Genomic DNA, 21,662 nt, shown 5'->3' with positions numbered 1-21,662 from the left:
AGTCCCTCGCTTTCTCTCAGGGAGATATCTGTACACTGACTGTGTCTCTCAGTCCCCTCTCTCTCTCAGGGAGATATCCAGACACTGACTGGTGTCTCTCAGTCCCCTTTCTCTCTCAGGGAGATATCTATACACTGACTGGTGTCTCTCAGTCCCCTCTCTCTCTCTCAGGGAGATATCTGTACACTGACTGGTGTCTCTCAGTCCCTCTCTCTCAGGGAGATATCTGTACACTGACTGTGTCTCTCAGTCCCCTCTCTCTCTCAGGGAGATATCCGGACACTGACTGGTGTCTCTCAGTCCCCTTTCTCTCTCAGGGAGATATCTATACACTGACTGGTGTCTCTCAGTCCCCTCTCTCTCTCAGGGAGATATCTGTACACTGACTGGTGTCTCTCAGTCCCCTCTCTCTCTCAGGGAGATATCTGTACACTGACTGGTGTCTCTCAGTCCCTCTCTCTCAGGGAGATATCTGTACACTGACTGGAGTCTCTCAGTCCCTCTCTCTCTCAGGGAGATATCTGTACACTGACTGGTGTCTCTCAGTCCCTCTCTCTCAGGGAGATATCTGTACACTGACTGTGTCTCTCAGTCCCCTCTCTCTCTCTCAGGGAGATATCTATACACTGACTGGTGTCTCTCAGTCCCTCTCTCTCAGGGAGATATCTGTACACTGACTGTGTCTCTCAGTCCCCTCTCTCTCTCAGGGAGATATCTGGACACTGACTGGTGTCTCTCAGTCCCCTTTCTCTCTCAGGGAGATATCTATACACTGACTGGTGTCTCTCAGTCCCCTCTCTCTCTCAGGGAGATATCTGTACACTGACTGGTGTGTCTCAGTCCCCTCTCTCTCTCAGGGAGATATCTGTACACTGACTGGTGTCTCTCAGTCCCCTCTCTCTCTCAGGGAGATATCTGTACACCGACTGGTGTCTCTCAGTCCGTCTCTCTCTCAGGGAGATATCTGTACACTGACTGGTGTCTCTCAGTCCCTCTCTCTCTCAGGGAGATATCTGTACACTGACTGGTGTCTCTCAGTCCCTCTCTCTCAGGGAGATATCTGTACACTGACTGGTGTCTTTCAGTCCCTCTCTCTCTCAGGGAGATATCTGTACACTGACTGGTGTCTCTCAGTCCCTCTCTCTCAGGGAGATATCTGCACACTGACTGGTGTCTCTCAGTCCCCTCTCTCAGGGAGATATCTGAACACTGACTGGTGTCTCTCAGTCCCCTCTCTCTCTCAGGGAGATATCTGTACACTGACTGGTGTCTCAGTCCCTCTCTCTCAGGGAGATATCTGTACACTGACCGGTGTCTCTCAGTCCCCTCTCTCTCTCAGGGAGATATCTGTACACTGACTGATGTCACTCACTCCCTCTCTCTCAGCGAGATATCTCTACACTGACTGGTGTCTCAGTCCCTCTCTCAGGGAGATATCTGTACACTGACTGGTGTCACTCACTCCCCTCTCTGTCAGGGAGATATCTGTACACTGACTGGTGTCTCTCAGTTCCTCTCTCAGGGAGATATCTGTACACTGACTGGTGTCTCAGTCCCTCTCTCTCAGGGAGATATCTGTACACTGACCGGTGTCTCTCAGTCCCCTCTCTCTCTCTCAGGGAGACATCTGTACACTGACCGGTGTCTCTCAGTCCCCTCTCTCTCTCAGGGAGATATCTGTACACTGACTGTGTCTCTCAGTCCCTCTCTCTCAGGGGGATATCTGTACACTGACTGGTGTCTCTCAGTTTCTCTCTCTCAGGGAGATATCTGTACACTGACTGTGTCTCTCAGTCCCTCTCTCTCAGGGAGATATCTGTACACTGACTGGTGTCTCTCAGTCCCCTTTCTCTCTCTCAGGGAGATATCTGTACACTGACTGGTGTCTCTCAGTTCCCTCTCTCTCTCAGGGAGATATCTGCACACTGACTGGTGTCTCTCACTCCCTCTCTCTCTCAGGGAGATATCCGGACACTGCCTGGTGTCTCTCAGTTCCCTCTCTCTCTCAAGGAGATATCTGTACACTGACTGGGGTCTCTCAGTCCCCTCTCTCTCTCAGGGAGATATCTGTACACTGACTTGGATGTCTCAGTCCCCTTTCTCTCAGGGAGATATCTGTACACTGACTGTGTCTCTCAGTCCCTCGCTTTCTCTCAGGGAGATATCTGTACACTGACTGGTGTCTCGCAGTCCCTCTCTCTCAGGGAGATATCTGTACACTGACTGGGGTCTCTCAGTCCCCTGTCTCTCTCAGGGAGATATCTGTACACTGACTGGTGTCTCTCAGTCCCCTCTGTCTCGGGGAGATATCTGCACACTGACTGGTGTCTCTCAGTCCCTCTCTCTCTCAGGGAGATATCTGTACACTGACTGGTGTCTCTCAGTCCCTCTCTCTCTCAGGGAGATATCTGTACACTGACTGATGTCACTCACTCCCTCTCTCTCTCAGGGAGATATCTGTACACTGACTGGTGTCTCTCAGTCCCCTCTCGGGGAGATATCTGTACACTGACTGGTGTCTCTCAGTCCCTCTCTCTCTCAGGGAGATATCTTTACACTGACAGGTGTCTCTCAGTTCCTCTCTCTCTCAGGGAGATATCTGTACACTGACTGGTGTCTCTCAGTCCCTCTCTCTCAGGGCGATATCTGTACACTGACTGGTGTCTCTCAGTCCCCTCTCGGGGAGATATCTGCACACTGACTGGTGTCTCTCAGTCCCTCTCTCTCTCAGGGAGATATCTGTACACTGACAGGTGTCTCTCAGTTCCTCTCTCTCTCAGGGAGATATCTGTACACTGACTGGTGTCTCTCAGTCCCTCTCTCTCTCAGGGAGATATCTGTACACTGACTGGTGTCACTCAGTCCCCTCTCTCTCAGGGAGATATCTGTACACTGACTGGTGTCTCTCAGTCCCCTCTCTCTCTCAGGGAGATATCTGTACACTGACTGGTGTCACTCAGTCCCCTCTCTCTCAGGGAGATATCTGTACACTGACTGGTGTCTCTCAGTCCCCTCTCTCTCTCAGGGAGATATCTGTACACTGACTGGTGTCTCTCAGTCCCTCTCTCTCTCAGGGAGATATCTGTACACTGACTGGTGTCACTCAGTCCCCTCTCTCTCAGGGAGATATCTGTACACTGACTGGTGTCTCTCAGTCCCTCTCTCTCAGGGAGATATCTGTACACTGACTGGTGTCTCTCAGTCCCCTCTCGGGGAGATATCTGTACACTGACTGGTGTCTCTCAGTCCCTCTCTCTCTCAGGGAGATATCTTTACACTGACAGGTGTCTCTCAGTTCCTCTCTCTCTCAGGGAGATATCTGTACACTGACTGGTGTCTCTCAGTCCCTCTCTCTCAGGGAGATATCTGTACACTGACTGGTGTCTCTCAGTCCCCTCTCGGGGAGATATCTGCACACTGACTGGTGTCTCTCAGTCCCCTCTCTCTCTCAGGGAGATATCTGCACACTGACTGGTGTCTCTCAGTCCCTCTCTCTCTCAGGGAGATATCTGTACACTGACAGGTGTCTCTCAGTTCCTCTCTCTCTCAGGGAGATATCTGTACACTGACTGGTGTCTCTCAGTCCCTCTCTCTCTCAGGGAGATATCTGTACACTGACTGGTGTCACTCAGTCCCCTCTCTCTCAGGGAGATATCTGTACACTGACTGGTGTCTCTCAGTCCCCTCTCTCTCTCAGGGAGATATCTGTACACTGACTGGTGTCACTCAGTCCCCTCTCTCTCAGGGAGATATCTGTACACTGACTGGTGTCTCTCAGTCCCCTCTCTCTCTCAGGGAGATATCTGTACACTGACTGGTGTCTCTCAGTCCCTCTCTCTCTCAGGGAGATATCTGTACACTGACTGGTGTCACTCAGTCACCTCTCTCTCAGGGAGATATCTGTACACTGACTGGTGTCTCTCAGTCCCTCTCTCTCAGGGAGATATCTGTACACTGACTGGTGTCTCTCAGTCCCCTCTCTCTCTCAGGGAGATATCTGTACACTGACTGGTGTCACTCAGTCCCTCTCTCTCAGGGAGATATCCGGACACTGACTGGAGTCTCTCAGTCCCCTCTGTCTCGGGGAGATATCTGTACAATGACTGGGGTCTCTCAGTCCCTCTCTCTCAGGGAGATATCCGGACACTGACTGGTGTCTCTCAGTCCCTCTCTCTCTCAGGGAGATATCTGCACACCGACTGGTGTCTCTCAGTCCCCTCTCTCTCTCAGGGAGATATCTGTACACTGACTGGTGTCTCTCAGTCCCTCTCTCTCTCAGGGAGATATCTGTATACTGACTGGTGTCTCTCAGTCCCTCGCTTTCTCTCAGGGAGATATCTGTACACTGACTGTGTCTCTCAGTCCCTCTCTCTCAGGGAGACATCTGTACACTGACTGGTGTCTCTCAGTCCCCTCTGTCTCGGGGAGATATCTATACACTGACTGGTGTCTCTCAGTCCCCTCTCTCTCTCAGGGAGATATCTATACACTGACTGGTGTCTCTCAGTCCCCTCTCTCTCTCAGGGAGATATCTGTACACTGACTGGTGTCTCTCAGTCCCCTCTGTCTCGGGGAGATATCTGCACACTGACTGGTGTCTCTCAGTCCCTCTCTCTCTCAGGGAGATATCTGCACACTGACTGGTGTCTCTCAGTCCCTCTCTCTCAGGGAGATACCTGTACACTGACTGGTGTTTCTCAGTCCTCTCTCTCTCAGGGAGATATCTGTACACTGACTGGTGTCTCTCAGTCCCCTCTCTCTCGGGGAGATATCTGCACACTGACTGGTGTCTCTCAGTCCCTCTCTCTCAGGGAGATACCTGTACACTGACTGGGGTCTCTCAGTCCCTCTCTCTCAGGGAGATATCTGTACACTGACTGTGTCTCTCAGTCCCCTCTCTCTCTCAGGGAGATATCCGGACACTGACTGGTGTCTCTCAGTCCCCTTTCTCTCTCAGGGAGATATCTATACACTGACTGGTGTCTCTCAGTCCCCTCTCTCTCTCAGGGAGATATCTGTACACTGACTGGTGTCTCTCAGTCCCCTCTCTCTCTCAGGGAGATATCTGTACACTGACTGGTGTCTCTCAGTCCCTCTCTCTCAGGGAGATATCTGTACACTGACTGGAGTCTCTCAGTCCCTCTCTCTCTCAGGGAGATATGTGTACACTGACTGTGTCTCTCAGTCCCCTCTCTCTCTCTCAGGGAGATATCTATACACTGACTGGTGTCTCTCAGTCCCTCTCTCTCAGGGAGATATCTGTACACTGACTGTGTCTCTCAGTCCCCTCTCTCTCTCAGGGAGATATCTGGACACTGACTGGTGTCTCTCAGTCCCCTTTCTCTCTCAGGGAGATATCTATACACTGACTGGTGTCTCTCAGTCCCCTCTCTCTCTCAGGGAGATATCTATACACTGACTGGTGTCTCTCAGTCCCCTCTCTCTCTCAGGGAGATATCTGTACACTGACTGGTGTCTCTCAGTCCCCTCTGTCTCGGGGAGATATCTGCACACTGACTGGTGTCTCTCAGTCCCTCTCTCTCTCAGGGAGATATCTGCACACTGACTGGTGTCTCTCAGTCCCTCTCTCTCAGGGAGATACCTGTACACTGACTGGTGTTTCTCAGTCCTCTCTCTCTCAGGGAGATATCTGTACACTGACTGGTGTCTCTCAGTCCCCTCTCTCTCGGGGAGATATCTGCACACTGACTGGTGTCTCTCAGTTCCGCTCTCTCAGGGAGATACCTGTACACTGACTGGGGTCTCTCAGTCCCTCTCTCTCAGGGAGATATCTGTACACTGACTGTGTCTCTCAGTCCCCTCTCTCTCTCAGGGAGATATCCGGACACTGACTGGTGTCTCTCAGTCCCCTTTCTCTCTCAGGGAGATATCTATACACTGACTGGTGTCTCTCAGTCCCCTCTCTCTCTCAGGGAGATATCTGTACACTGACTGGTGTCTCTCAGTCCCCTCTCTCTCTCAGGGAGATATCTGTACACTGACTGGTGTCTCTCAGTCCCTCTCTCTCAGGGAGATATCTGTACACTGACTGGTGTCTCTCAGTCCCTCTCTCTCTCAGGGAGATATCTGTACACTGACTGATGTCACTCACTCCCTCTCTCTCTCAGGGAGATATCTGTACACTGACTGGTGTCTCTCAGTCCCTCTCTCTCAGGGAGATATCCGGACACTGACTGGTGTCTCTCAGTCCCTCTCTCTCTCAGGGAGATATCTGCACACCGACTGGTGTCTCTCAGTCCCCTCTCTCTCTCAGGGAGATATCTGTACACTGACTGGTGTCTCTCAGTCCCTCTCTCTCTCAGGGAGATATCTGTATACTGACTGGTGTCTCTCAGTCCCTCGCTTTCTCTCAGGGAGATATCTGTACATTGACTGTGTCTCTCAGTCCCTCTCTCTCAGGGAGATATCTGTACACTGACTGGTGTCTCTCAGTCCCCTCTGTCTCGGGGAGATATCTATACACTGACTGGTGTCTCTCAGTCCCCTCTCTCTCAGGGAGATACCTGTACACTGACTGGGGTCTCTCAGTCCCTCTCTCTCAGGGAGATATCTGTACACTGACTGTGTCTCTCAGTCCCCTCTCTCTCTCAGGGAGATATCCGGACACTGACTGGTGTCTCTCAGTCCCCTTTCTCTCTCAGGGAGATATCTGTACACTGACTGGTGTCTCTCAGTCCCCTCTCTCTCTCAGGGAGATATCTGTACACTGACTGGTGTCTCTCAGTCCCCTCTCTCTCTCAGGGAGATATCTGTACACTGACTGGAGTCTCTCAGTCCCTCTCTCTCTCAGGGAGATATCTGTACACTGACTGGTGTCTCTCAGTCCCTCTCTCTCAGGGAGATATCTGTACACTGACTGTGTCTCTCAGTCCCCTCTCTCTCTCTCAGGGAGATATCTATACACTGACTGGTGTCTCTCAGTCCCTCTCTCTCAGGGAGATATCTGTACACTGACTGTGTCTCTCAGTCCCCTCTCTCTCTCGGGGAGATATCTGTACACTGACTGGTGTCTCTCAGTCCCCTTTCTCTCTCAGGGAGATATCTATACACTGACTGGTGTCTCTCAGTCCCCTCTCTCTCTCAGGGAGATATCTGTACACTGACTGGTGTCTCTCAGTCCCCTCTCTCTCTCAGGGAGATATCTGTACACTGACTGGTGTCTCTCAGTCCCCTCTCTCTCTCAGGGAGATATCTGTACACCGACTGGTGTCTCTCAGTCCATCTCTCTCTCAGGGAGATATCTGTACACTGACTAGTGTCTCTATGTCTCTCTCTCTCAGGGAGATATCTGTACACTGACTGGAGTCTCTCAGTCCCTCTCTCTCTCAGGGAGATATCTGTACACTGACTGGTGTCTCTCAGTCCCTCTCTCTCAGGGAGATATCTGCACACTGACTGGTGTCTCTCAGTCCCCTCTCTCTCTCAGGGAGATATCTGTACACTGACTGGTGTCTCTCAGTCCCCTCTCTCTCTCAGGGAGATATCTGTACACTGACTGGTGTCTCAGTCCCTCTCTCTCAGGGAGATATCTGTACACTGACCGGTGTCTCTCAGTCCCCTCTCTCTCTCAGGGAGATATCTGTACACTGACTGATGTCACTCACTCCCTCTCTCTCAGCGAGATATCTCTACACTGACTGGTGTCTCAGTCCCTCTCTCAGGGAGATATCTGTACACTGACTGGTGCCTCTCACTCCCCTCTCTGTCAGGGAGATATCTGTACACTGACTGGTGTCTCTCAGTTCCTCTCTCAGGGAGATATCTGTACACTGACTGGTGTCTCAGTCCCTCTCTCTCAGGGAGATATCTGTACACTGACCGTTGTCTCTCAGTCCCCTCTCTCTCTCAGGCAGATATCTGTACACTGACCGGTGTCTCTCAGTCCCCTCTCTCTCTCAGGGAGATATCTGTACACTGACTGTGTCTCTCAGTCCCTCTCTCTCAGGGAGATATCTGTACACTGACTGGTGTCTCTCAGTCTCTCTCTCTCAAGGAGATATCTGTACACTGACTGTGTCTGTCAGTCCCTCTCTCTCAGGGAGATATCTGTACACTGACTGGTGTCTCTCAGTCCCCTCTCTCTCTCTCAGGGAGATATCTGTACACTGACTGGTGTCTCTCAGTTCCCTCTCTCTCTCAGGGAGATATCTGTACACTGACTGGTGTCTCTCAGTCCCTCTATCTCAGGGAGGTATCTGCACACTGACTGGTGTCTCTCACTCCCTCTCTCTCTCAGGGAGATATCCGGACACTGACTGGTGTCTCTCAGTCCCCTCTCTCTCTCAGGGAGATATCTGTACACTGACTGGTGTCTCTCAGTCCCCTCTCTCTCAGGGAGATATCTGTACATTGACTGGTGTCTCTCAGTCCCCCCTCTCTCTCTCAGGGAGATATCTCTACACTGCCTGGTGTCTCTCAGTTCCCTCTCTCTCTCAAGGAGATATCTGTACACTGACTGGTGTCTCTCAGTCCCTCTCTCTCAGGGAGATATCTGTACACTGACTGGGGTCTCTCAGTCCCCTCTCTCTCTCAGGGAGATATCTGTACACTGACTGGTGTCTCTCAGTCCCCTCTGTCTCGGGGAGATATCTGCACACTGACTGGTGTCTCTCAGTCCCTCTCTCTCTCAGGGAGATATCTGCACACTGACTGGTGTCTCTCAGTCCCTCTCTCTCAGGGAGATATCTGTACACTGACTGGGGTCTCTCAGTCCCCTCTCTCTCTCAGGGAGATATCTGTACACTGACTTGGGTGTCTCAGTCCCCTTTCTCTCAGGGAGATATCTGTACACTGACTGTGTCTCTCAGTCCCTCGCTTTCTCTCAGGGAGATATCTGTACACTGACTGGTGTCTCTCAGTCCCTCTCTCTCAGGGAGATATCTGTACACTGACTGGTGTCTCTCAGTCCCCTCTCTCTCTCAGGGAGATATCTGTACACTGACTGGTGTCTCTCAGTCCCTCTGTCTCAGGGAGATACCTGTACACTGACTGGTGTTTCTCAGTCCTCTCTCTCTCAGGGAGATATCTGTACACTGACTGGTGTCTCTCAGTCCCCTCTCTCTCGGGGAGATATCTGCACACTGACTGGTGTCTCTCAGTCCCTCTCTCTCAGGGAGATACCTGTACACTGACTGGGGTCTCTCAGTCCCCTCTGTCTCGGGGAGATATCTGTACACTGACTGGGGTCTCTCAGTCCCCTCTGTCTCGGGGAGATATCTGTACACTGACTGGTGTCTCTCAGTCCCCTCTGTCTCGGGGAGATATCTGTACACTGACTGGGGTCTCTCAGTCCCCTCTCTCTCTCAGGGAGATATCTGTACACTGACTGGTGTCTCTCAGTCCCTCTCTCTCTCTCAGGGAGATATCTGTACACTGACTGGTGTCTCTCAGTCACCTCTCTCTCAGGGAGATATCTGTACACTGACTGGTGTCTCTCAGTCACCTCTCTCTCAGGGAGATATCTGTACACTGACTGGTGTCTCTCAGTCCCTCTCTCTCTCAGGGAGATATCTGTACACTGACTGGTGTCTCTCAGTCCCTCTCTCTCTCAGGGAGATATCTGTACACTGACTGGTGTCTCTCAGTCCCTCTCTCTCTCAGGGAGATATCTGTACACTGACTGGTGTCTCTCAGTCCCTCTCTTTCTCAGGGAGATATCTGTACACTGACTGGTGTCTCTCAGTCCCTCTCTCTCTCAGGGAGATATCTGTACACTGACTGGTGTCTCTCAGTCCCTCTCTCTCTCAGGGAGATATCTGTACACTGACTGATGTCACTCACTCCCTCTCTCTCTCAGGGAGATATCTGTACACTGACTGGTGTCTCTCAGTCCCCTCTCGGGGAGATATCTGTACACTGACTGGTGTCTCTCAGTCCCTCTCTCTCTCAGGTAGATATCTTTACACTGACAGGTGTCTCTCAGTTCCTCTCTCTCTCAGGGAGATATCTGTACACTGACTGGTGTCTCTCAGTCCCTCTCTCTCAGGGAGATATCTGTACACTGACTGGTGTCTCTCAGTCCCCTCTCGGGGAGATATCTGCACACTGACTGGTGTCTCTCAGTCCCTCTCTCTCTCAGGGAGATATCTGTACACTGACAGGTGTCTCTCAGTCCCCTCTCTCTCAGGGAGATATCTGTACAATGACTGGTGTCTCTCAGTCCCTCTCCCTCAGGGAGATATCTGTACACTGACTGGTGTCTCTCAGTCCCTCTCTCTCTCAGGGAGATATCTGTACACTGACAGGTGTCTCTCAGTCCCTCTCTCTCTCAGGGAGATATCTGTACACTGACTGGTGTCTCTCAGTCCCCTCTCTCTCTCAGGGAGATACCTGTACACTGAATTGTGTCTCTCTGTCCCTCTCTCTCAGGGAGATATCTGTACACTGACTGGTCTCTCTCAGTCCCCTCTCTCTCAGGGAGATATCTGTACAGTGACTGGTGTCTCTCAGTCCCTCTCTCTCTCAGGGAGATATCTGTACACTGACAGGTGTCTCTCAGTCCCTCTCTCTCTCAGGGAGATATCTGTACACTGACTGGTGTCACTCAGTCCCCTCTCTCTCAGGGAGATATCTGTACACTGACTGGTGTCTCTCAGTCCCTCTCTCTCAGGGAGATATCTGTACACTGACTGTGTCTCTCAGTCCCCTCTCTCTTTCAGGGAGATATCTGTACACTGACTGGTGTCTCTCAGTCCCTCTCTCTCAGGGAGATATCTGTACACTGACTGCTATCTCTCAGTCCCCTATGTCTCAGGGAGATATCTGTACACTGAATTGTGTCTCTCTGTCCCTCTCTCTCAGGGAGATATCTGTACACTGACTGGTCTCTCTCAGTCCCCTCTCTCTCAGGGAGATATCTGTACAGTGACTGGTGTCTCTCAGTCCCCTCTGTCTCGGGGAGATATCTGTACACTGACTGGTGTCTCTCAGTCCCTCTCTCTCTCTCGGGGAGATATCTGTACATTGACTGGTGTCTCTCAGTCCCCTCTCTCTCTCAGGGAGATATCTGTACACTGACTGGTGTCTCTCAGTCCCCTCTCTCTCTCAGGGAGATATCTGTACACTGACTGGTGTCTCTCAGTCCCTCTCTCTCTCTCGGGGAGATATCTGTACACTGACTGGTGTCTCTCAGTCCCTCTCTCTCGGGGAGATATCTGTACACTGTCTGGTGTCTCTCAGTCCCCTCTCTCTCAGGGAGATATCTGTACACTGACTGGTGTCTCTCAGTCCCCTCTCTCTCAGGGAGATACCTGTACACTGACTGGTGTCTCTCAGTCCCCTCTCTCTCTCAGGGAGATATCTGTACACTGACTGGTGTCTCTCAGTCCCTCTCTCTCGGGGAGATATCTGTACACTGACTGGTGTCTCTCAGTCCCTCTCTCTCAGGGAGATATCTGTACACTGACTGGTGTCTCTCAGTCCCTCTCTCTCAGGGAGATATCTGTACACTGACTGGTGTCTCTCAGTCCCCTCTCTCTCAGGGAGATATCTGTACACTGACTGGTGTCTCTCAGTCCCTCTCTCTCGGGGAGATATCTGTACACTGACTGGTGTCTCTCAGTCCCTCTCTCTCGGGGAGATATCTGTACACTGACTGGTGTCTCTCAGTCCCTCTCTCTCGGGGAGATATCTGTACACTGACTGGTGTCTCTCAGTCCCTCTCTCTCTCTCTCGGGGAGATATCTGTACACTGACTGGTGTCTCTCAGTCCCTCTCTCTCGGGGAGATATCTGTACACTGACTGATGTCTCTCAGTCCCTCTCTCTCTCAGGGAGATATCTGTACACTGACTGGTGTCTCTCAGTCCCCTCTCTCTCAGGGAGATATCTGTACACTGACTGGTGTCTCTCAGTCCCCTCTCTCTCAGGGAGATATCTGCACACTGACTGGTGTCTCTCAGTCTCTCTCTCTCAGGGAGATATCTGTACACTGACTGGTGTCTCTCAGTCCCTCTCTCTCAGGGAGATATCTGTACACTGACTGGTGTCTCTCAGTCCCTCTCTCTCTCAGGGAGATATCTGTACACTGACTGGTGTCTCTCAGTTCCTCTCTCTCTCAGGGAGATATCTGTACACTGACTGGTGTCTCTCAGTCCCTCTCTCTCTCAGGGAGATATCTGTACACTAACTGGTGTCTCTCAGTCCCTCTCTCTCTCAGGGAGATATCTGTACACTGACCGGTGTCTCTCAGTCCCTCTCTCTCTCAGGGAGATATCTGTACACTGACTGGTGTCTCTCAGTCCCTCTCTCTCAGGGAGATATCTGTACACTGACTGGTGTCTCTCAGTCCCTCTCTCTCTCAGGGAGATATCTGTACACTGACTGGTGTCTCTCAGTCCCCTCTCTCTCTCAGGGAGATACCTGTACACTGACTGGTGTCTCTCAGTCCCCTCTCTCTCTCAGGGAGATACCTCTACACTGACTGGGGTCTCTCAGTCCCTCTCTCTCAGGGAGATATCTGTACACTGACTGGTGTCTCTCAGTCCCCTTTCTCTCTCAGGGAGATATCTATACACTGACTGGTGTCTCTCAGTCCCCTCTCTCTCTCAGGGAGATATCTGTACACTGACTGGTGTCTCTCAGTCCCCTCTCTCTCTCAGGGAGATATCTATACACTGACTGGAGTCTCTCAGTCCCCTCTCTCTCTCAGGGAGATACCTGTACACTGACTGGTGTCTCTCAGTCCCCTCTCTCAAGGGAGATATCTGTACACTGACTGGTGTCTCTCAGTCCCCTCTCTCTCAGGGAGATATCTGTACACTGACTGGTGTCTCTCAGTCCCCTCTCTCTCTCAGGGAGATATCTATACACTGACTGGAGTCTCTCAGTCCCCTCTCTCTCTCAGGGAGATACCTGTACACTGACTGGTGTCTCTCAGTCCCCTCTCTCAAGGGAGATACCTGTACACTGACTGGTGTCTCTCAGTCCCTCTCTCTCTCTCAGGGAGATATCTATACACTGACTGGTGTCTCTCAGTCCCCTCTCTCTCTCTCAGGGAGATATCTGTACACTGACTGGTGTCTCTCAGTCCCCTTTCTCTCTCAGGGAGATATCTATACACTGACTGGTGTCTCTCAGTCCCCTCTCTCTCTCAGGGAGATATCTGTACACTGACTGGTGTCTCTCAGTCCCCTCTCTCTCTCAGGGAGATATCTGTACACTGACTGGTGTCTCTCAGTCCCCTCTCTCTCTCAGGGAGATATCTGTACACTGACTGGTGTCTCTCAGTCCCCTCTCTCTCTCAGGGAGATATCTGTACACTGACTGGTGTCTCTCAGTCCCCTCTCTCTCTCAGGGAGATATCTGTACACTGACTGGTGTCTCTCAGTCCCCTCTCTCAAGGGAGATATCTGTACACTGACTGGTGTCTCTCAGTCCCCTCTCTCTCTCAGGGAGATATCTGTACACTGACTGGTGTCTCTCAGTCCCCTCTCTCTCAGGGAGATATCTATACACTGACTGGTGTCTCTCAGTCCCCTCTCTCTCTCAGGGAGATATCTGTACACTGACTGGTGTCTCTCAGTCCCCTCTCTCTCTCAGGGAGATATCTGTACACTGACTGTGTCTCTCAGTCCCCTCTCTCTCTCAGGGAGATATCTGTACACTGACTGGTGTCTCTCAGTCCCTCTCTCTCTCAGGGAGATATCTGTACACTGACTGGTGTCTCTCAGTCCCCTCTCTCAAGGGAGATACCTGTACACTGACTGGTGTCTCTCAGTCCCTCTCTCTCAGGGAGATATCTGTACACTGACTGGTGTCTCTCAGTCCCTCTCTCTCTCTCGGGGAGATACCTGTACACTGACTGGTGTCTCTCAGTCCCTCTCTCTCAGGGAGATATCTGTACACTGACTGGTGTCTCTCAGTCCCTCTCTCTCTCTCGGGGAGATATCTGTACACTGACTGGTGTCTCTCAGTCCCTCTCTCTCTCAGGGAGATATCTGTACACTGACTGGTGTCTCTCAGTCCCCTCTCTCAAGGGAGATATCTATACACTGACTGGTGTCTCTCAGTCCCCTCTCTCTCTCAGGGAGATACCTGTACACTGACTGGTGTTTCTCAGTCCCCTATCATTCTCAGGGAATTTTCTTTTTCAATGACTGGGTTCTTTTTATAGCCAATGAAGTAGTTTTGAAAGATAATAACTGTTGTCATGTGGAAAAGGCCTGGGCCATTTTGAAGGTGGCGAGCTCCCACCGTTTTTGTCCACTTGTCCAAATATCTCCTCTCTGGCCAACTTTCCTTGCTAACCCTTTCTGTGAGGTGACTTGGTTGGGGGGTGAGTTTAATATCTCGGGAAGAGACCCACAGCCTTGGAACTGTACGTGGCAGCTTGTGTGGTCCTCCAGTCATCCAGCGACCCACACAGGCTGAAGAACGTCCAGGGACTGAGCTGAACCAGGGAACTCACGGTGCGTATCCCTTCTCTCCCTGTAGGTGTTTGGCCTCAGCCCCATCGCTGACATCCCTTGACTTGTCGGAGAACTCAGGAATCGGTTCCAGGGGGCTGGAGATGCTCCTGACGGCACTTGCCGAGAGGGATTCTTGGATGGAAGTCCTTGATCTAACAGGTCAGTGGGGAGTGCCAGTCCGTTCGTCTCGGGCAGTTTTAAATCAAAAGAAGGGATGTGTGCCAGGCAGGCCGAGGGCGGCCAACCCTGATTGGACGTTAATTCTGGAGGTTCCCTCACATGACCTCCCATCCCTGCCATTGGTCACCTCTCATGCTCACCCTCGACCTCCTGAACCAGTTGGAAAGTGGCAAACTGATTGGTACCAAATTCAAATTAAAATTTATGGGTCATTTTTTTTCTAACGTTTTCTTTGTCCCAAAACATTCAGAACTGAAGGGGGCTGGTGTCGCTCGCTCTCCTGTCGCTGCTGTGTCATTCTCAAAGGGGCTGCGGCAGAGACAAGAATAGCTTTGGGGGAAATCCTGCCCATTTTGAGTAGCGTATGGAAGTTTTCACACTGCCCAGGGGATTACTGCCAAACCAGGCAGGAATTCCTGTCTCCATGGCAATCCTCTCAGCTGCTGGTGAAACATAGGCAGCGGCATGTACTTTTTAAAAATTCATTCAGGGGATGTGGGTGGGCCAGCGTTTATTGCCCATCCCTAATTGCCCTTGTTCATTTAAGAGTCAGCCACATGGCTGTGGGTCTGGAGTCACAAGTCGGCCAGACCAGGTAAGGATGGCAGATTTCCTTCCCTAAAGGAAAACCCAGATGGGTTTTTACAACAATTGACAATGGTCCCATGGTCATCATTAGACTTTTAATTCCAGATTTTTATTTCATTGAATTTTTATTGAATTCAAACTCTACCATCTGCCGAACCCAGGGCGTTAACCTTGGGTCTCTGGAATACCTTCCCAGTGACAATACCACTATGCTACCGCCTCCCCATAAGCCTATAGCTTCCTCAACTCTAAAACGGGGGAGTCTTGGTAAAGTTAAGCCTAAAGAGGTCTGTGAAAATGCAGGAATTCTCAAAAATGCAGCTAAGATTAAAATGACATGATCTTTCTTGTCACAGTAAGGGAAGAGAGGTAAAGCAAGAGGAGTTTGATTCCTCCATGAGGCACCTCATGAGGTGCACTGCAGGAATTCACCAAGACTCCTTCGACAGCACCTTCCAAACCCATGACCTCTACCATCTAGAAGGACAAGAGCAGCAGATAGATGGGAACACCACCACCTGGAAGTTCCCCTCCAAGTCACTCACCATCCTGACTTGGAAATATATCGCCGTTCCTTCACTGTCACTGGGTCAAAATCCTGGAACTCCCTCCCTAACAGCACTGTGGGTGTACCTACACCACATGGACTGCAGCGGCTCCAGAAGGTAGCTCACCACCACCTTCTCAAGGGGCAACTAGGGGTGGGTACTAAACTTGCCAACAATGCTCCATTTCCATGAAAGAATACATCTTTAAAAAAGATGCTCAGGATACAGATTTGGCTGCAGTGCAGAGGGGTGGTGGGGCTGGTTTGTGGGATGGGTTAGGCTCTGGTTGTGTTGGAAACCGGACTTGACAGCGGCTGGGATACATTGACTGGTCTTGGTGCCACCTGGGGCCACACTGCCCAGTTGAGCTGGACACACATCCCGACCCTGGCATTGATTGGCAGTCCAACTCCATTGGGCTTGTGTGGGGAACGCCTGTGGGGAGAAGAGGTTGAATGTTTTCAAAGGGTTTTTGTGAAGCGTTTCCAGATGCAAGGATAAGAGTTTTTGTCAGAGATTAAATAAATCACCAAGTGAGGACCATAAACCAACTGCCAATCGAGATTGGTTTATGTTTGAAAAACTATAGCAACTGAGGATTTTCATGTCAAACCTCTTAATCTTTAAGAGTTTACCTTTATTTGCAGCTGTGGTTTTGGAGCCATTGTTCAGTTGATTTTATTTAGGGGCTGAATAGAGAGAAATAGAAAAAGGTAGAGAGAGAGATGGGGCAGAGAGCAGGTAGAGGGGAGTTGGGGGCGGGGAGAATGTGGAGTTGGGGGCGGGGAGGAAGGGTGGAGAGAGAGGAACGAGAGGGAAAAGAGAGAGACAGCGTAGAGATGGACAGCTAGAGACAGAGGAAAGAGAAAAAGGGGAAAGAATTGCATGGAATTAGTGTGGAAGGGAGCAGAGAGAGAGAGGAAACAGAGAGAGAGTAGGGGTTGAGACAACCATAGCGAGAGTGACTGACTTTATATATGTTACAGGCTGCTCTGTACCTCATAACAATATCGAACCTGACATTGCGAGGTGGAACTTGGGAGATCTGCGTCTGTGAGTCCCGATGGAATAGAACAGGAAAAGCGTTGAATTCCAAAAAAAATCTCCAGAATGTAACGCCAGCAGGATTGCCAGAAACCGGGACTAACGTGGAATCATTTAATCATAAGGAAGGAGGGTTGACATTTTACTCCTCAATCCATTCGTGACTCCTGGACTTAAAAGGTGTCACAGGAGCAGGAGGAGGCCCTTTAGCCCCTCGAGCCTGTTTCACCAACCAGCTAGACGATAGCAGATCTGCATCTTAACTCTGCTCACCTGCCTTCGCTCTGTACTCTCTTACATTTCCACCTAGTTTGACTTACCATGTCTTCTAGAGAGAATTAACGTGCAGAGGTAAAGAGAACAAAACGTCTCTGTGTATTTAAAGGGCCTGATGGGTCAAGGGTGCCCACCACTGCCTTCTCTGCCCACCTGCAGCATGGTTCTGCTGTTAATCCTCCTCACCTCTGCCCTTTTCCAATGGGGAATGGATCCCTGAGCACTGGCTACCTTCCCGATGCCTCAGTCTCCATCCAGACCATGAGTGCCAACTGGAGAGGGGTTGTTCTTGAAATCTAATCCTGTCCTCACCCAGTGTGCACAGCTATTGTCCTACAGACAGTGATCACTGAGGAAGCTCAGGCTGTCTATCGTCTGCCTAAACCCAGGGGCGCTGGGGCTGGCTGGAGCATCTCGGTGTCATTGGCTGTGGTTCCGTGCTGGTGCTCTCACTACTGAATCAAAAGATCATGGCTTCAATCATCACTCTAGTGTCTGGAAGGCAAAATCCTAGCTGACACTTCCATTGGGAACCCATCTATTTATTACTCCTGAACCTTCCGACTCTCTGGCTGTGTTCCCAGCCTTGACTCCTCCTTAGATAAGTCTGCATTTTCCCTCTGTGTCTCTGTTGGCCTCTTCCAAAGGGCTTATTGAGGAACTCGTCACTACTTCATGAGCAGCAACCCCAAGTGTCTGATCCCACTCTCTGACTGACCAAGTTTCTAACCAGTGTATCTGCGGAAGGACCTTTCCCTCCAAAATGGCCAAGCGAGACACTCAGTTCAGGGGCTATTAGGGGAGGTCAACAAATGCCGGCCTAGCCAGCAACACCCACATCCCAGAAAGAGTAAAGAAAAAGACATTGTCATCACCTTGCCGATCCCCTTCCTTGTCTAACTCACTTCTCTCGGTGCTGACCCTGTGCATTCTGCCTGTGGATCAGCTCTCCTCACTTGGTATCTCCCACCAAACGTCTGTTCACTGTGAATGAAGCACCCACATGCTGCAGCAGCAACACATCACCCGCCCTGCCATCACTATCATATATTGTTTAATTACTTAATTAATTACTCTTGAAGAATCCCCCACACTTTACACCTTATTTTTATTATTTATTTTTTTACACCAGTGTTGATCTTATACTGAACAAGCTATTTTTAAGAAAAAGAGAGTAAAAAAAGACTAGAGAGCTAAACACAAACTCAAGACCTTACTTTTAGTTTAAAGACTAGAAATACTCACCGATCCTCCTCACCAATCAGCTGCTTTCCCTGCACGTTGTGGTTTGTGATGTCACTCCGCCGCTGGTCTCACTGCAGGTAGGCCTCTCGATCGGCCCTTTTCTCCTCCCCCGCGTTGTTCCAGTGAAGCCGAACGCAAACTGGAGGAGCAGCACCTCATCTTCCGACTAGGCACTTTACAGCCTTCCAGACTGAATATTGAATTCAACAACTTTAGGTCTTGAACCCTCCTCCATCCCCACCCCCTTTCCGATCCTCCTTTTCAATATTCATTTTTATGTTTTTATTTTTTATCCACTTATTATTTTCATTTTATTCATTGTTTTACCCCCCCACCTCCTATCCTATTTTTCATCATTTTTCCTGGCACCATCCCTGCCCCACCCCACCCCCCCAACAGGGCCGTCTGTCACTTGTTCATGTTGTTCTTTCCAGAGTGCTTGCCCCTGGCCCACTGTTACCACACTCTGCTTTCTCACCTTAATGCCAGCATCAGGCATGACTAGATAGGTAAGAACGGAACCAGGAGAGAGCTGGACGACAGTGGAGAGGTGTTGGAGGAGGATGGTGTGGTCAAACTGTGTTAGAGGCTGCAGACAAGGCTTTAGCCGGTATCACCACGGTTAACACCCTTTTGTCCATGACATTTTTGTCAATCTCTCCTTTGCCTCCACCTATCGCTGGTCTTCTATCCAGCTTCACCTGCCCACCCCCTTAAACAGTATCAATTCCATCACATTTTTACTTCTCTTTAGCTCTGAAGAGGAGTCATACGGACTGGAAACGCTATCTCTGTGTCTCCCTCCACAGATGCTGTCAGACCTGCTGAGTTTCTCTAGCTTTTTCTCTTATTGTTTCACAGGCACCCGCCCCCCCAACTCTCGTCCTTTATCATCTGACGTGGTCTCACTACATCCACTGTACCAATCACCGGTGAAGTCATCTCTGATCACTGCCTCGCTCCCCCCCCACCTCCCAAAACTACCTCCTGAGTTCACTCTGGAAAAACTCTCTCCTATAACTGCACTTACAAAATTCCAACTGTCTGTACTCTCTCCCTCCATTCACTTCATTTCCAATCTCCTCCGTTACATTCCCAGCTCTACCGTTGATGTCCTCTTCCCTATTAAAACCATTACCCTCTCTCACTCTGGCTGCTGCACTCCCTCGAGTCCAAGGGACACAGACTTGAAAGGATATGGTGGACTGCTTTACAGATCTGTCTGGCTGGATTGTTTCAAACACTGTTGCCTCCTGTTCCTGTCTGCTAAAACTGTTCACTATTCCACAATCATCCTGGGCTGCAAGGATAATCCTGTTGTCTTATCTCTGCTATAAACCGTCTTCTTTAACCCCTCTCCCCTGTACCTTCCATCCCCACCTCCAACAACAAATGTGAGGAACTCATGGACATCTTTGTCACTGAGATCGAGCCCATCTGATCAGCTGCCTTTGCCACTTCCCTCCTTCCCATTCCTGACTGAACCTAGCTTCCTCTAATGTTCCCTCCTGCCTGAGCTCTCAACTCACATCTTTCTCTAGTCTCTCTCCAATCTCTCCTCATGTCCTCTCTGAGCATCTTGTCCACGAGGCCCTTCTCCTTCTCCCTTGACCCCATACCCACAAAAATGCTGATCACCCAGCTTCCCTTCCTGGTCCCCATGTTAGCCGACGTTGTTAATGGTTCTCTCTCTTCAGGCGTTGTCCCCCTCTCTTTTTCAATCTGCCATCATCTCTTCTCAAAAAGACCAACCCTTGACCAATCCGTCCTTACAAACTACCATCCCATCCCCAACCTCCCTTTCCTCTCCAAAGTCAATGAATGTGTTGTTGCACCCCTCCCCCACCCAAATCCATTCCCATCGTTCCCAGAATTCCACGTTTGAATCCCTCCAATCAGGTTTTTGCCCTGCCACAGTTCCAAAATGCTTCTGATCAAAGTCACAAATCACATCCCATGTAGCTGTGACAGGGGTAAACTTTCCCCCCTCGTCCTTCTTGACCTGTCTACAGCCTTTGACACAGTTTGACCACACCATCCTCCTCCTCTGACACCTCTCCACTGTCGGCCAGCTGGGTGGGACTGCCCTCGCCTGGTTCCATTCTTACCGATCTAATCATGGCCGGAGAATCACTTCTAACGGCTTCCCTTGCTGCTCCCGCACCGATACCCTGGTGTCCTCCAACAATCCCTCCTGTTTCTCACCTACATGCTGCCCCTCGGTGACATCATCCATTCTGATGACACCCAGCTCACCTCACAACCACTTTTCCCAAATCCTCACTGTTGCAAAATTATTTTTTTAAATTATTCATTCATGGGATGAGTGTCGCCGGCAAAGCCAGAGTTTGTTGCAATTGCCCTTTGACGGCATTTAAGAGCCAACCATATTGCTGGGGGTCTGGAGACACGTAGACCAGACCAGGGAAGGTCTGACAGATTTCCTTCCCTGAAGGACATTAGTGACCCAGATGGGTTTTTACAACAATCGATGATAGTTTCATGGTCACCATTACTAAGACTAGCTTTATATTCCAGATTTATTAATTGATTAGTGACCATTAAACTAACATCGATGTTGGAAAAACCCACCTACTCCACGAATGTCCTTGAGAGAAGGAAATCTGCTGTCCTTACCTGGTCTGGCCTACATGTGACTCCAGTTTGAAAGTAACCTGATCGAGTGCCACCACCAGCAAGTTCCCCTCCAAGCCACGACAGTCTTGGCAGGACTAACAGCACGGTGGGTGTACCTACACCACATGGACTGCAGCGGCTCAAGAAGGCAGCTCACCACCCCCTTTTCAAAGGGCAACTAGGGATGGGCAACAAATGCTGGGCCCAGCCAGCGATGCCCACACCCCATGAATGAATAAAAAAATCTACCTTCTTGACCAAGCTTTTGACAGTCTCCCCGAATATCCCCTTATGTGGCTTACTGTCTAATTTTGTTTGATAATCCTCCAGCACTTGTATGTTTTACCATGTTAAAGACGCTATATAAATACAAGATGCTTTTCTTGGAGGAATGCGGCACTGTCGGAGGGTCAGTACTGAGGGAGTGCTGCACTGTCAGAGGGTCAATACTGAGGGAGTGCAACACTGTCGGAGGGTCAGTGCTGAGGGAGTGCTGCACTGTCAGAGGGTCAGTACTGAGGGAGTGCTGCACTGTCAGAGGGTCAGTACTGAGGGAGTGCTGCACTGTCGGAGGGTCAGTGCTGAGGGAGTGCTGCACTGTCAGAGGGTCAGTACTGAGGGAGTGCCGCACTGTCGGAGGGTCAGTACTGAGGGAGTGCCGCACTGTCGGAGGGTCAGTGCTGAGGGAGTGCTGCACTGGCCAGTGAGATTCCCAC

At 50.6% G+C, this 21,662-nt stretch overlaps 1 protein-coding gene across 1 annotated transcript in view; it reads left to right on the top strand.

Annotated features, from left to right (window-relative positions):
• Positions 1-21,124, top strand: part of LOC121276418 (tonsoku-like protein) — a 52,927-nt gene extending 31,803 nt beyond the window's left edge. Inside the window, exons 9-10 of the mRNA XM_041184773.1 lie at positions 14,454-14,587; positions 16,731-21,124. Of these exons, the coding sequence (XP_041040707.1) occupies positions 14,454-14,587; positions 16,731-16,801 (205 nt within the window). The 3' untranslated portion in view covers positions 16,802-21,124. The remainder of the gene's footprint in view (positions 1-14,453; positions 14,588-16,730) is intronic.
• Positions 21,125-21,662: the final 538 nt, after the last annotated feature.

Source organism: Carcharodon carcharias, chromosome 3, assembly GCF_017639515.1.
Source record: "Carcharodon carcharias isolate sCarCar2 chromosome 3, sCarCar2.pri, whole genome shotgun sequence".
Taxonomy (NCBI): Eukaryota; Metazoa; Chordata; class Chondrichthyes; order Lamniformes; family Lamnidae; genus Carcharodon; species Carcharodon carcharias.
Note: the sequence above shows the minus strand (reverse complement) of the source record. Positions and strands in the feature narration are given on the sequence as shown.